The 16,318-nt window shown below is 39.4% G+C and overlaps 1 protein-coding gene across 1 annotated transcript in view; it reads left to right on the top strand.

Annotated features, from left to right (window-relative positions):
* Positions 1-1,256: 1,256 nt before the first annotated feature.
* MAP3K9 (mitogen-activated protein kinase kinase kinase 9) overlaps positions 1,257-16,318 on the top strand; it is a 121,598-nt gene continuing 106,536 nt past the window's right edge. Inside the window, exons 1-2 of the mRNA XM_044659969.1 lie at positions 1,257-1,671; positions 13,114-13,527. Coding sequence (XP_044515904.1) covers positions 1,257-1,671; positions 13,114-13,527 — 829 coding nt within the window. The remainder of the gene's footprint in view (positions 1,672-13,113; positions 13,528-16,318) is intronic.

Below are 16,318 nucleotides of genomic sequence, written 5' to 3'. Positions count from 1 at the left end.
GCATATAGGAATACACACACACACACACACACACACACGTATTATATATATGTAAATATATATATATACATACATATATATTATACAAATGCAGACTATTTTTATCCCTATTAGAGAGTGAGTTGAAGGTCTGCAAGAGAGGAGGAAATCAATGCAAATATAAAAGGGAAAAAGTCTCCCGGTGCTAATGGAACCCTAGTCTAGCACATCCAGAGAAGGTCCTTTGGGTGAAGTTCAATAAAGGGTCCAATTCAATTCCTCGCAAACAAAGAAACTGTTCTTTCCTTCAGGTTTCTTACTAAATCTGAATGGAGGGTGGATTGTTACCTATCAGACCACACCCTTCTTTCCTAGTCTATCCAATGAAATGTGAGTTCTCTTCACTTGGGGAGGACAATATGCTCACGGTTAATGGGCAGGTGCTTCTCACCAATGGTTGAATCTGACATTGGCCAATGGGATAGAGGAATGGGTTGATCCATGGGTTTGAGAATGAGAAACCAGAAGGAGGGGGAGGGGGAAGAGGAGGTGGAATGAGGCGGAGACTCTCCTGCGGAGGAGGCGTGCTTTTCCTTAGGGATGGAGAGTAGGTGGGAGGGGAGCAGTTAAGGGGCGGGTAGCTGGGGGAAGGGATATTTCCAATCAGAACTAGTGTAACCTGTGGACCCAGGATTTCTGTGGCCAATAGGGAGGGAAGTTGGCCAAAACCGGGAATTGGGGGTGGGGCAGGAGTCCCCGCCTGCCACCCAATCCTCCCTCCCCGCCCCAGTTAGTCCGCAGGGTTGGGCGGGGCAGAGTGCGTGTCAGGTGGTCCTGGGCGTGCTGCCTAGGCTAGGAAGACAGGAGGAAAGGGGTGGGGAGGGGAGTAGAGAGACTAGAAGACCGAGGATCCGGGAGCAGCTTTGGGAAGCAGGACTGGGAGTGCTAGCTGCCAGATAAGATTCTCCCCAATCTCGTACTCCCCCAACCCCCGACTCCTGAGTAGTGGAGGTAGAAGAGGAGGAGGAGGAGGAGGTGGGGGGAAGGCGGGGGATCCGGCCCGGCCCCCTTGCTACAGTAAGGGCTCTCCGGGCTGGGACACCTCAAGGGGTTCTCGCTCCACAATCCCTACCCCGGCCCCAAGTCCTGCCCTATTCCGCCACCTCCTATCCTACCTGCAGCCGCCGCTGCTTTCGGGGGAGGGGTCCCCCAGTTTCTGCGGAGCCGCATGAACAATAGGCAGCGGCGGCTCCTGCGCTCCATGGATCTCCCGCTCCATGGATCCCTCCCGCGCGCTTCTCGGCTGCCTGGCGAGCGCTGCTGCCGCCGCCCCTCCCGGGGAGGATGGAGCCGGGGCCGGGGGCGAGGAGGAGGAGGAAGAGGAGGAGGAGGAAGGGGCGGCGGTGGCCGTGGCAGTAGCAGAGGAGCTGGGCTCCGAGCCACCACTGCCCTTCTGGACCGCGGTGTTCGACTACGAGGCTGCGGGCGAGGACGAGCTGACCCTGCGGCTGGGAGATGTGGTGGAAGTGCTGTCCAAGGATTCGCAGGTGTCCGGCGACGAGGGCTGGTGGACTGGGCAGCTGAATCAGCGGGTGGGAATCTTCCCCAGCAACTACGTGACCCCTCGGAGCGCCTTCTCCAGCCGCTGCCAGCCCGGTGGGGAAGACCCCAGCTGTTACCCAGCCATCCACTGTAAGGGCAAGGCGGGAGGGAGACTAAAAGGCGCGTGGGGAAGGGGTGGGACGGGCGGTGCAAAGAGTGGAGGGTTGGAGGTCCTGTGGTGGAGGGGAGGGGCCTCTTTTGGGGGTTCGGGGCAGGAAGGTTGCTGAGGGAGGGGGGTTACGGGTGGGAAAGCAGGTAGCCAGTGCGCGCTTGCGCCGGGTGCAGGGGCTTGCTAGTGCCTTAGATAAGATCCATAGTGCGCAGGCCGATCATGGAATCTCAGGCTTAGGGCCTTCTCAGTTTTTATGGGACTATACCACCTACTGTGACTTACCCCCACAAAGTCAAGTCCTATTCCAGAGAACCCTTCACCCTTTATTGTGCAGGTGGATGATAGTAGGCGCATAACAACTTAGATGTTTCTAAAACCAGCCTTAGAGGCTATCTAGTCCACCCATTCCTCATACAGACACTGAAGATCTGTGAAAAATGACTTGCCTAAGGTCATACAGCTAACAGAGCCAAGATTTGAACATAGATCTACTCCAAATCCAGAGTTCATTTAATTACATCAAATTTGTGAGGATCTTAGTCAGCAGATCCACTAACCTTCTTTCCCTCCCCCACCCTATCCAGACATTTGCTGGAAGGAAGGTTGAGGAGTACAAGACAGGGCTGGATTGAAAAGTTGGTTGGACCCCAGGTTTCCTCAAAACTAAAATTTCTGTGTAATATTGAATAGTTTTTCTTGACTCCTTTCTACAGCAAGGAAGCTGTATATTTAGGGACCACACTATGTGAATGATATCCCAAGAAGTGGTGATTTGGGAGGGGGAGAATGTATCCAAAGTACAAAGTTCATTTCCTGAATTCCATTTCTTTAACTCACTTGCCATGTTCAGTTTTTTCATCTGCTTTTTAAAGAAACTTCATAAATATTTTTTGCTCTCTGCTTACAATGATACTAGTTTTTGCTATGGCAAACTGATCACTAGTATTCATAGTATTCTTCTCACTGTCTTGAATCTGCCAGTGATCTTCAACCCTTTCCCCACATCTTTAAACTCCTAGGATCTAAATTACTGCATGAATTTCAGCTAATGCTAGTCATTTTTAGAGGACATTACACAAAAATTACAAAATTCTTTATTTGAAATGCTTCTTTGTATGCCTAGTCTCTTTTGAAAAATTAGTTCGAGAACTTGGGTTCAACTCCCACCTTTGGTACTCGTTACCTTGGCGGTCTTCAAGTTAATCTTCTTGGCTATCAGTTTTCTTACTCATAAAAAAATGATGGTGTCGGATCTGATGGCTTTTAAGGTACCTTCCAGCTCTAAATCTGCGTGTTGCATATTTTTACTTCTTACTAACATTTATGCCATATTTCACATTCCAGTTGACCTTTAAAATAAAAGGAAAACAGGTTCATAGCAAGAATGTTATCAGTACTTAAATGTTCAGTGTTTAACTTAATCTCTATTGTGAAACTACTCTTTGCTCTTGGCTTGTAACTTATTTCCACAAAAATAGTTTATAGTTCAGTCTTAAATGAATATTTCTACCTTGTTTCTTCTCTATATTATGGCAAAAAATTTAGAACAAAACCAGAAACCTTTCTTTCTCTTCTCTTTTTTTTTTTTTGCCTCCAAATTTGGGACCCTCACAGTTCCAACCCTACCTTCCATTGCTTCATTCAATTTCGAACTGCATATGGCTACATATTGATCTTTGTAACTCTTGGACTATGAAAAGAGCTCTTGTGAATGATGTCCAGGTACTAAGTCCATTGGACTTTTAAAAAGCCTCTAAAGTGATCTGAATGCTCTCACATAAAATTAGTGGCAAACTTGGGGGTATGATGGAGAGAGAAGAGAATGGACATGTTGGATGACCATAGTCATTTTGGTGACTTACCTAAAGTTGGAGTCTGATGTTTTCTGCCATTGAAGTCTTTCATCTGCCTTAAATGAGGGTAGAGAGAATTTAGCATCCAACATAGTGCCTGGCTCATAGCATGTCCTTAATAAATGTTTATCTAATTGAATTACATATAAAGTCTTATTGAAGATGTTGAACTGAGTATTTAGTAGATACTGAAAAGTTCATTTTTATTTAGTATCTTCCATTCCATGGTTTCTAAAAACTGTTGCAGTAGTGTAGGCTAGATGTATAAGAGTATATGAAGGTAAAAATGATCCTGAGCTCTATGAGCCTGGTCGATTGACATTGTCCCACTTTAGGAGCTTTTCCTTCCCAAAAGGCAGAAGAGCCAAATTTGGGCCTTTTAAGATTCCCCCAGGATAGAATTGATTGAGCTGCTGTAGTAAAAGAAAAGACAGGGAATATAGCAATCTTTATACTGTTCACAAAGGTGGAAAGAACTGACTTTATTCAGTGGACCTTGAGTAATGTTGCTGGAATTGATACCTTTTGGAGACTGAAGTCATCTAGTGCCAGACAAAATCCCTGTGAATTCTTTCCTTTGGTTCTTATCATGGTTCTAGAAATTGCCAGCAGGTAGGCCTTTTGTTATTACAAGTTATCAGTTCCAACTGCTGGTCCAGGTGGTCATTCAGTATAATATAGGAAATAAAAATGAATAGGTTTGTCACCAGAGACCTGGAGTGGGATGTTGTTGGTGTTCAATCATTCGATTATATCTGACTCTTTGTGACCCCCATGGACTGCAGCTATCCTTAGGGTTTTCTTGGCAAGGATGCTAGAGTGGTTTGTATTTCCTTCTCCAGTGGGTCGAGTGGATCCTTTTGTCAGGCAATCAGAAGTAACTTGCACAAAGTCACACAGCTAGGAAGTGTTTGGGGCCTGATTTGAACTCAGGTCTTCCTGACTCCAGGCCCATCATTCTGTCCATTGAGCCACTTACCTGGGTGTAAGTGGAATAGAACTACTAATAATTCTCTCCTTGAATCACTTCCCCAGTTTCTCAGAATTTTTTCTGGGTATGTGTACATTTGTGATTGAGCTCTAAAAACATCATATATGAGATCTTAAAGAACTTGATGTGAAAGGACTTTGTATTTTTGTTTTCAATGTTGGTGTTTTAAAGTGAACTTTTTTTACTGTCAAACTCCATTCAAATATGAATGAAGAGGGGAAGCTAGTTGGCTCAGGGGATAGAAAGCTGGGCCTGGAAAGGTGAAGTCCTGGGCTCAAATTTGGTTTCAGATACTTCCTAGCTGTGTGACCCTGAGCATTTAACCCCGATTGCCTATCCCTTACCACTCTCCTGACTTAGAACAGGTACCTAATATTGATTCTAAGATAGAAGGTAAGTGTTATTTAAAAATATGGATGACAAAAATTCTCCAAGTTTTGTTTAGAGAAAAAATTCAATTCAGCAAACATCTTTTCAACACCAACCATGTGCAAAAGCACAGTGCTAGTACCTGGAGATAAAAAAAGACAACAAACAAACAACCAAAAACATTAACAACAGCAACAATAGTTCCTTTCATAAAGGAACTTATATTTCCAGTAAGAAATACCACATGGGTATGAGTAAATACAAAGTATGCATAAAATTAAAAAAAGTAATTTCAAGGAGAGGGTGAGAGGGTGCTTATGATTAGAGTGATGAGGTAAAGTCTTATGTAGGAGGTGGCAACCGATCTATACTTTGAAGGAAAGTAGGGTTTATGAGGGGCTGAGGTGAGGAGGGAAGGCAGTTCAGACATGAGGGACTACCTGTGCAAATACATAGAGGGAGATGAAATATGTACGTGAAACCTATACATATGTTTATGTCATATACAGGAAATAGGTAGCTAGTTGGGCATTTAGACTGAAATAAATCTGGAGAGGGCAATAATATGAAATAACACTGACTAAATACTTAGGAACGAAAATGTGGAGGACTTTAGTGCGAGGCTGAGGAATTTTATATTTTTTCCAGAAATAATAGGGTGACTGAGGACTTTTGAGTAGTGAGGTGAAATGATTAAATCTGGATTTAAGAATAGCTGGCAGTTGTGTGAAGATGGTTTGGAGAGGGAAGAGAATAGAGGCAGAAAGATTAATTTTCAAGAGCTATTGTTAATACTTAGGAGGTTGTTGATGATAATGCCATCTTAAATTAGTATGTATAGAAATATTTATAGTAGAATAAAAAAATTCCATCTTAGAATCAATATTGAATGATAAGGGCTCAATGCAGGTTAAGTGACTTGCTCAGGTCACACAGCTAGGATGTCTGAGGCCAGTTTTGAATCCAGGATCTCCCCTTTCAAGGCCTGAGTATATCAATTTTAACTTTATGGAGTATGACCACTTCTATTACTTCATATATAATAGGATAAGCCTTTATTTTAATTGTAGTCAGCAAGAATAATAGAGTTTAGCTCCCCAAAGGGTTGGCATATATAACCCAGGAACTTTTCAATGTTCTTTCTCATTCTTAAGGATAAAAACTTGCTTACATTGTGTCTTCTTGGGTGGTATAGTTCTGGGAATTAAATTTTTTTTCACTTTCAATAAATGCTTTTATTTTTCTCTCAAGCAGAGCATATATTAAGTGTTATTTACCAATTTACACCTTCATTACTGCATGAGTAGAAAGCAAAAGGGAAGTTCTAATGTGCTTTAGATTTTAATTACAAGCATCCTTAGCCATTTCTTTGTAGAACAGGCAAATTCTGGGGAGCTGTGGCTCACTTCCTCTGAGAATGCTGAAATATGCTTATATTATTGCACACAATCTGTTGAGTGGGGAGCATGACCCCAAAGTGAAACAAATATGGTTTTTGTTGACTGAGCTGTAGCTTGTGCTAAAAACTTCCTGACCTGATTCTTATTTAAAATCGGCACTAAAATTTTACAGGAGCAGAGAAGGAAGGTTAGTTTCACAGATGAATAAGCTGTAATCCCCAAGTGTAGTGTCTTCTCAGAAAAGTCATTCTTCAGTGTTATTATTTTCCATATGGCTCTCTTCTTCTATCTGGACATCAGTCTCAAAGTTAATATGTAATATAAGTATAATTTCCATAAAGTATTAAATAAGAAACTAAGGTTTTATGTTGTAACCAGAGAGGTCTTTACCATGTTTTCCCATGTTCTTTCTCTGCCTTCTTCCTCTGAATAATGGAACCAGAGGAGCTGTTCCTTCAGCACCATGAGTTCAGTATTGTAGGAACATAGATTTAGAGCTGAAAGGGTTGTCAAAGTCATCTAGTCCAAATCTTTCATTTTACAGATGATGAACTTGGGACCTAAGAAAGTTAAATAACTTACCCACATATGTAATAAATATGAGAGGCCAGATCTGGTACTAAATGATCTGACTTCAAAGCCTTCTTCTTCCATTTCACCACCTTGTTTTTCAGCAATGATTCATGTAAGTATATTTTGAGTACATATTATATGCCAGGTACTCTGTTTAGCATAGTGAGTGATTTAAGAAAAGTACAATGCACACTTCTTGACCTCAAAAGGAGTATAATCTAATTGAGAAGGCAAGGCATTTGCAGAAAATTCAATTCAACAAACATTTCTTAAGTGTAAACAATTTGCAAGTAACTCTGCAAACTAGTTCTAGAAATACAGACAAAAACAACCAAAAAGCAATACAGTCCCTGCCGTTAATGAACTTACCACTTTAGAAGGGGATAAAGAGATGAGACAAAAGACTATATTACAATTTTAAAAATGATTAAAGGTACACATAGGATCAGATAGAATAACTGAGAACAGCAATCTTCCAGGAGGAGGGGAGACATGATATGATCCCAAGAGGTATGTAATCAACCAATTGAAAGGTGGAAAGATGTATCACATCCCATCCTTTCCACCAAAGTCAATCGTGGGGCTTGTCTTACAATACATATCCACCCATACTTCCAGCACTACTTTACTTAGCCCTTTCCCTCTGAAGTAAAAGTTACCAATCACTCCCCTTATGAACCTAGTTTAGGGCTCCTCAAGGCAGTTATAAGCTTACCACTACCCAGGCACTCACAGAAATTTACACAATTTCCATTGATAAAATTATGACTTTCTAGATGTCAATTAATCAAAAAGCATTTATTAAATGTCTATTATGTTTCAGACACCATTCTGAGTATTGGGGATATAAATGTAAAGTGGATAAATAATTCCTAACTGCAAGGAGTTTACGTTCTAATGGGGAAAAACAAATGCAGTTTTTGGTGTATAAGTATATGCATATGTATACAGTATACTGAAAAAATATAAAGGCAGTAAATACAAAATATTAAAATACTAGGCTACTAGCAATGAGTTCAAAACACTACATGTATCTTGAAGGAAGGGAAGGCATCTGTCAGGTGGAGGTGAGAACAAAAGGCACTCCAGACATGGTGGATGGCCAGGGCAAAGGTATAAAGATGAAAGATGGAGTATTTTGTGGAAGAGAAAGAAAATCATTTGTCTGGATTTCAGATTATGGTATGGGGAATAATGTCCAACGAAGCTGGAAAGATAGATGGGGACTAAATTGTGAAGATTTTCCAAAGCCCTTTATATTTTATCTTATAGGCTATTGGGAGCCTATAAGTTGATTGAACAAGGTGGTGACATGAGTAGATCTATATTTAAGGAAAATCCTTTGGGGACAATGTGTAGGAGAGAGTAGAGTGGAGAGAAAATTGAAGCAGGGAAACCCGTTAGGAGTTTGTAACAGCCATCTAAATGAGAGGTGATGAGAACCTGAACCAAGATGATAGTTGTATGAATAGAGCAGGAAAGTCAGGTGAAAGAGTTGCTTTGATGTTAGAAATGGTGTTAATTTGAGAATTGATTAAATATATGAAGTGAAGGAGAGTGACAAAAATAATGCCAAGTTACAAGCCAAAGGGACTTGAATAATGATGGTACCTTTAGCAGAAATAGAAAAGTTTGAAAGAGGGGATGTTTAGGGGAAATGAGTTCAGTTTTGAGCATGCCTATTTTGTAGGGCAGAGATTGGCAACCTATAACTGGAGAGCCTGTCTGCAAACTAAGAATGGTTTTTACATTTTTAAATGCAGAAATCAGGCTCATTGAGTTTGATCACCCCTGTTTTCGAGTTTGAGATGTCTCTGGGACATATAATTTGAAATGTCCAGTAGACAGTTATTTATGAAGAACTGAAACTCAAATGAGAGACAGGGACAGAATGATTTATATAGAGAGAGGTCAGCAAGTCATCTGCATAGAGATGTTAATTAAACCCATGGGAATTTATAAAATTACCAAGATGAAAAGAGGGCCTAAGCCAGAACCTTAGAGGAAAATCTATAATTGGGGGCATGATATAGAGGAAGAGCCAGCAAAAGAGAGAGAGAATTGATGAGACAGATAGAAGAACAATGTGTGATGCTACAAAAACTTAAAGAGAAGAGTGTTTCCAGCAGGAGAGGAGTGTCAGCAGATAGGTTGAGAAGGATTTTGTCTGAAAAAAAAAAGCCCATTAGATTTAGCAATGAAAGCATTGTTGGTAACTAAAGAGAACGGTTTCAGTTGAATGAAAGTGTTAGACCCAGACTGAAAAGTGTTAAAGAGGGAGTGAGAAGAAAAGAAATAAAAATTGGGAGCCTAGATAGCTTTTTTTATAGTTGCCTTACAAAAGGAAGAAAGATATAGGACAATAGCTTGAATAGATGGTAGGGTCTATTGAAGATTGTTTAAAGATGGAGGAGGTGTGGCATGTTTGAAGATAGTAGAGAAGGAACCTGTAGATAAGAAATTGAAGATTTGATAGAGAAGGAATGAGTGAGGTTGCATTCTGCTGGATCATATAGAAGGACAGATAATCAAATGCACATGTAGAAGAGTTGGAAGACCACCTCATTGTTGGACCAGGGGAAAGGAAGAGAGAGTAGAGTGTGATGTCAAGGAATTTTGAGGAGAGTAGAGGGAGCTCATATAGACTGATCTCAATTTTCAAAATTGTAAGAGTTATAGTCCTCATATGGAAGAGAGGTCAAAGAAAGGTGTGGGAGGCCTAAGAAGTATAGATAAGGTATGTAATGTGGGGATTATGATAGGAACTCAATTAGGAAGGACTAAAAGGACTGCTTTTCTGCAGTGACAGCCAGTTGAAGTTAGATAACATGAATTTATAATATTCTCAATCATCTGAGGATTGAGAAAAGGCCAAAAGGTCTTTTCCCTTTTTTTTAAGGTTAGAAACTTTTAAAACATTTGTCTCTTTTTTGGACAAGGCATGCTTACTTTGCTAAATGCAGAAAGCATCACCTAATTTTATTTGGAGTGACTTTTGCATAAATGCCAATTGAAGGACAAAATTGAGATGAAAGGAAGGCAATGGTAGGACATGAGAGCTATACCGCAAAGAAGAAAAGATGATTTATAAACAACTTATGGAAATCATCAGCAATTGAAATAAAAGAGAATATGATCCCATTTGCACACTAAAGACCTTATTGACAGATTGACCAGAAGGGAATAGTGTAAGTATATAGGTCATCTGTCAAGTAGCCTAGGAGTAATTATGAATTTTATCTTTAAATTTTTGTTTTCAAGAGATTTTGTGTCTGATCTTTGCATTTATTCATATAAATCTCATTCTTTTTATTGTTTGTCTTTGCAGAGTTGAATTGTTAAGTAATTTTTCAAGCTCACTAACATGTTAAATGTCAGATTTGAAATCAGATCTTTTGACTCCAAATACTGTATTCTTTTTTATCCTTCTGACAGTATTTTTATAACCTATAAGAGATGATGAAAAAGTGAACTCTTATTTTCTTCTTATTCCTTGGCTTTTTGTGTGTGGTGCATTGCAAATATTATTTTTACCTTAGATCTTTTTATATGAGTTTTGTTGCACCAGCATTTTATGTGAGATTTAGAAATCTTTTTATTTTTACTTATTTTAAACCTTTACCTTCTGTCTTAGTGCCAGAAACACTAAGTTTCTGTTGTCTCTATTGTTGTTCTGTTAAGTTTTCAGTTGCAAGGGCTAGGCAATCAAGGTTGTGACATGCCCAGGGTCACTCAGCTAAGACATGTCTGAGGCTAGATTTGAACTCAGGACCTTCAAACTTCAGACCTGATGCTCTATCCATTGTACTACCTATCTGCCCCTACAAATATTTTTTTGAGCTAACAAGTTACTGCAGAGATGATAATAGTGGTGGTAATGATTTTTAAGAACTTCTATGATATATATGTGTATGTGTATATATTTATGTGTATATATGTGTATATAATACTTTGTATTATAAAAGTGTATAATAATTAAATAAATATACATGTGTGTACATTTGTTTACAAAGTATTTTATACACTTTTATTGAACCTCATAACAATTTTGTAAATTAGGTGCTTACTGCAGATATTATTAAAATTTTACTGATTAGGAAACTCAGCCTGAGAGATTAAGTGATTCATCCATGGTCACACAATTAGGCTATGTCAGAAGCAGGATCCAAACTTATGCTTCCTGATTATCCACAATGTTCAGTGAAAGGTGTAAAGATGAATGAAATCTAAAGAATCCTAAACCCTCACTTAGATTTGTTCAAATCTCAAATCTCACTAGCTTCTAACTAATAACAACAAATATTTGTTTAAGCAAATATTTATGATCATTGCAGGTTTGTTTAAACCAGATTTGGCAAACTTAAAAAAAAGGTTTTTACAAAAATAAGAACCATTCTTAGTGCAGAGACCTTAACAAAAATAGTCAGCTGGCCAGATTTGGTCCAAGGGTCATAGTTTGCTAACTTCTGATTCAAACTAACATATCTGCTGCTGCATTCAAATCTTTTGTAGAATAACAATAACAACAGCTAACATTTATATGTCACTTTAAGGTTTGTAAAACATTTTATGTACATCATCTCATTTGATCTCCTCAAGAACCTATAGATAAAGATTGGTAATTTGCCCAAGAACACTCATCTAGTAACTACTGAAGGCAAATTTGAATTCAGCTTTGTTTCTGACTTCGTCTAGTGTCCTATACACTATACCATCTACAGCAGTGATGCTGAACCTTTTAGAGACTGAGTGCCCAAACCACAACTCTCATGCCACATGTGAGCCCCCTGCCTTACCCCAGACAGGGAAGGGAAGAAGCACTGTCATTAGGCTGCTGGCCAGAGTGGTGGGTAATGTGAGAAGTGTCCTCGGGCATCCATGGAGAAGGGGAAGGGAGCAGTACCCTTCTGCATGCTCCAGCACTCTTCTATAGGTTCACCAACATGGAGCTAGAGGCATTAGTCCCTTTCAGATTTAAATATATTTTCTTACTAATGATCTTGGATACTTCAAAATTAACAAATTCAACTCTGCAAGGGCGTAGTAAATCAAGAATTATTATTATTATTGTTACTATTATTATCATTAGCCTAAGAGATAGGACACATTTAGAAGGTCCTTTGTATAATTCCAGTTCCTTGTAGTGTTACTCTTAGACATGAATGCCAAGTTACTAACACGTGTAAGATTCTGCATTAAGGCTTTAGTTGACCCCTGCAACTATCAGCTCAGTAAGATTGTTGCTTTGCAGCAGCTTAGCAAATAGCCACTTCAGCCACTCACTAAGAAAAGAATTACCTAGGCAGCAACAGAGCAAGAAAATAACACTGATTCCATTCATCTGATTGGTCACAAACCCACTATGGAGGAACATGAATTAGATTTAAAAGCCAGCAGTATCTCTCTCACACATCTATCTATCTATCTATCTATCTATCTATCTATCTATCTATCTATCTATCTATCTATCTATGTATCTATCTATCTATCTATCTTCCTATGGAAAGCCTTTCCTAAACTTCCTAGCAATTAGTGCCATGTCTCCTTCTAAAGTTATTATGTATATACATCCATTTACCCATAGTATCCCTTCCCTTCCTCCTCCCCCAGTAGAAAATAATCTTAAGGACAGACATTTTTCATTTGTTTGTACATCCTCAGCATGTAGTATAATATTTTGCAAGTGATTAGTAAAGAAGTTTGTTGGCTTTTATGGAATATGAGTTATGTTCTTGCTCCTCCTGTCCCCCTCCCAATTTATCTTGTTGGAAGCCTGAGTGCATCTTTTGTCTGTAATTGCTGTGTATTTTTTCCCTTTTAAGTTATTCTAATTTTGAGGATAGAGCTTATATGGTAATCACCAATTTCAGATCATGTTCTCAGTCATGCACAACCATTATAATTCATCCTAAATGAAACTGATGGTGTCATGGGCTCAGAAAGAAACTGTTTTTAAAGGAGAATCAGTGGAAAAGTGTGGTTCTGGTAAAGTCCAAGACTGAGTTGGAATAGATGGCAATAGTAACACAGGTTATTGCTGGAAAATGACTTCTTGTATTAAATCAATGTTTTTCCATTCATAATGCCTTGTTGAAATGGTCAATTACATTAAAATTCTCCATGTCTGATTTCCATAATTAAAATCATTAGTATATCTGTGTATTGGTGATTAAATGATTTATTCCAGAATGATTTTGACTTAATGTTTCTGCCTCTTCTTTTCTCCTTGTCCAGTGTTAGAGATTGACTTTGCAGAACTGACCCTCGAGGAGATAATTGGTATTGGGGGTTTTGGAAAGGTATATCGAGCTTTCTGGGCTGGAGAAGAAGTTGCTGTGAAAGCTGCTCGTCATGATCCCGATGAAGACATTAGCCAGACAATTGAGAATGTTCGTCAGGAAGCCAAACTCTTTGCCATGCTGAAGCACCCTAACATCATTGCTTTGAGGGGGGTGTGCCTGAAAGAACCCAATCTCTGTTTAATCATGGAATTTGCTCGTGGAGGATCCTTAAATCGAGTGTTATCGGGGAAGAGGATCCCTCCTGATATATTGGTGAACTGGGCTGTTCAGATTGCCAGGGGGATGAACTACCTGCATGATGAAGCAATTGTCCCCATCATTCATCGAGACCTCAAATCCAGCAACAGTGAGTCTGGAAGAAGGGTGGGTGGAAGAAAGTTCATGGGACCAAGTCATGGTCAGAATGGATTCTGAACACACATGTGTGATGAAATTGCATGCAGAAAGCAGCCTATCTGAGTGGGGATGTGGGTTGGTTGGGTACCAGGAAAGAATAGAGCACATTTAGAAATGGAACAGATACCATGCATGATTGGTATTTGGTAATTATGTTATGCATATGATGTTATCAAATTCTCTTTACTACTTTAGATGAGTTGAAAGAGCTTTCTTTTTCTCCATATCATTTTTTAAAATGGACATTTGTGAATTTGCATATATATTTTCAAAAAGGGACCAGAGAAAATACCATTAAAGACTAGGCTCATTCTCTAAACCACCCAGAATGTAGCAGGGTGCTTTGCACATAATAGGCATTTAATAAATGATGGTCAAATGAATCCATTCTTATATTCGTAACTTTGAGATAGTTGAACTGGCCAGAAATGCATACTTGGGCAATTTTAGGGAACCTGAAAATATTATGTATTGTTGTGACTACGTGGTGAGTATTTGGTAGATAATCCAAAGGCACTATAACTCATACATTGAGATGTAGTAGCTATTACGTTTTTGGCGAGATTCTAAAACATGCCATTCTCTTCCTTGGGGTCCTGGCTAGATGGAGTCAAGATTGGAAATACTCTTTTGTTGGGGTTTATGCTCTCTATTCTCAGACTTGTTTACATATAATACTTCTTCACAACTCTACTGGAAGTTAGGTAAAATTGAATTCATGGGATCATTGGCTCATAGATTTAGAGTTGGAAGGAACTGTGGAAGACATCTAGTTTATTCCCCTAATGAGATGAGGATGAAGAACTGAAGTCAAGATGGGTAAGTAATTTATCCAGGGTTGGTCAGCTTCTAGGGTTTTGGGAGAAGATTTGAATCAAGATCTTTTTGATTCCAAGTTCAAAGACTACAATGTGTTTTCCTTGTATAATAATTAAAGTTATGAGGCCAATAGTAGCTTAATAACTTCATTAAATCAAAGTAGTAAAGCAGGAAAGGTAGGAAAGTGGTAGAGAGATACTTAGCTTTCTAATCTGTTGGACGCCATGTTGGGCCTGTGGCTAACTCTGACAAGGGTTCCTTCAGCTCTCCATAATCCAGCCAGAAGACCCCAAAGACCACCTGATCTCCATTTATAAGCTCTTTTCTCCACCCACTAGCTCTCACATGTCACATCTCAGGAACCAAGCATAGGTTCTTAATTTGCATGGGCCATCCAGCGGGGCAGTGCCTGTGGAATCAGTTTCCTGTCTTGTTGGTTCCTTGGTTCTTAAACTTCCTTTCTCTGAGGGCTTATCTATACCTGAATTTACGAAGTGGTCTTTGACCTCCAGGTCACTGAGAGATGATAAAAAAAAGCAACATAATGGAGAGAGAATTTGCTTCTGACACTTGTCAAGGGAAATTGAGTTAATTATTCAGAGATATGACCCCAGTAATTTCCTCTTATTAACCCCCCCCCCCAAAACAAAACTATTACCTTTGTCTTAGGATTAATACTAAGTCCTAGTTTCAAGGCAAAAGATGAGTAAGAGCTAGGTAATTGGAGTTAAATGACTTGCCCAGGGTCCCACAGTTAGGAAGTGTCTGAAGCCAGATTTGCACCCTTGACCTCCCATATCCAGGCCTTGTTACCTTCCCACTGAGCCACCTACCTGCCCTAGTTTTCCTCTTTAGGATTCAATAGCTTTGATTATATCCAGACTTTGTTTCAAAAGCATTTTAGAAGATTTATTTCCTATTAATATTGTAATTGTTGAGATACTTTCTTTTCTTCCTTGGCAATTAATATCAGAAACATGAGGGGACAGCTGGGTGGCTCAGTGGATTGAGAGTCATGCCCAGAGACAAAAAGTCCTGGGTTCAAATCTGGCCTCAGATACTTCCTAACTGTGTGACCCTGGGCAAGTCACTTAACCCCATGCCTAGCCCTTACCACTCTTCTGCCTTGGAACCAATATACAGTATTGATTCTAAGATGGAATGTAAGGGTTAAAAAAAAAAAAGAAACATGAGAAGTATTGAAGTTAAGAGGATGAAAACTACATCAAATAATGAATAGTGAAATGAGTAGAACAACAAAAAAAAATTATACAACCAACAGAATTAATACTGGAAAAATAAATTTTGGATGTTACCTCCAGAAGTGAACTGAAAGAGAAAACATGAAATACCTAATTTATATGAACATGTTGGTCTCCCAGGTGATATCTCCTGGGATGAGGGGAGGCTGGGGTGGGATTGTAACATTTGTGGATAAATTCTATTAAATAAAAAACAACAACAAAAAAGAAATTAAGAGGATGAAGCAATTATTTATTTATCTGTTTTTAAATCTTTACCTTTTATCCTAGTATCAGTTCTAAGACAGAAAAGTGGCAAGGGCTAGGCATTTGGGGTTAAATGACTTACCAAAGGTCACATGGCTATGGAATTGTCTGAGGCCAGATTAGAGCCTCGGACCTCCTGACTCCAGGCCTGGTGCTCTATCCACTGTATTACCTAACTGCTCCTAGTAATTTAATCCCTGTATAATAGCATTTCCCCTTTTTTTCTGTCAGGATCCAGTAGTTTTTACACACTTCTCTGGAGTTACCTGAGTAATTACATTTTCCAAGTTTTAGGGAGATTAATTGAAAATTGCCATAAGACCTTTCTTTCCTTCCTTCCTTCCTTCCTTCCTTCCTTCCTTCCTTCCTTCCTTCCTTCCTTCCTTCCTTCCTTCCTTCCTTCCTTCCTTCCTT

Source organism: Gracilinanus agilis, chromosome 2 (genome assembly GCF_016433145.1).
Source record: "Gracilinanus agilis isolate LMUSP501 chromosome 2, AgileGrace, whole genome shotgun sequence".
Lineage (NCBI taxonomy): Eukaryota > Metazoa > Chordata > Mammalia > Didelphimorphia > Didelphidae > Gracilinanus > Gracilinanus agilis.
Note: the sequence above shows the minus strand (reverse complement) of the source record. Positions and strands in the feature narration are given on the sequence as shown.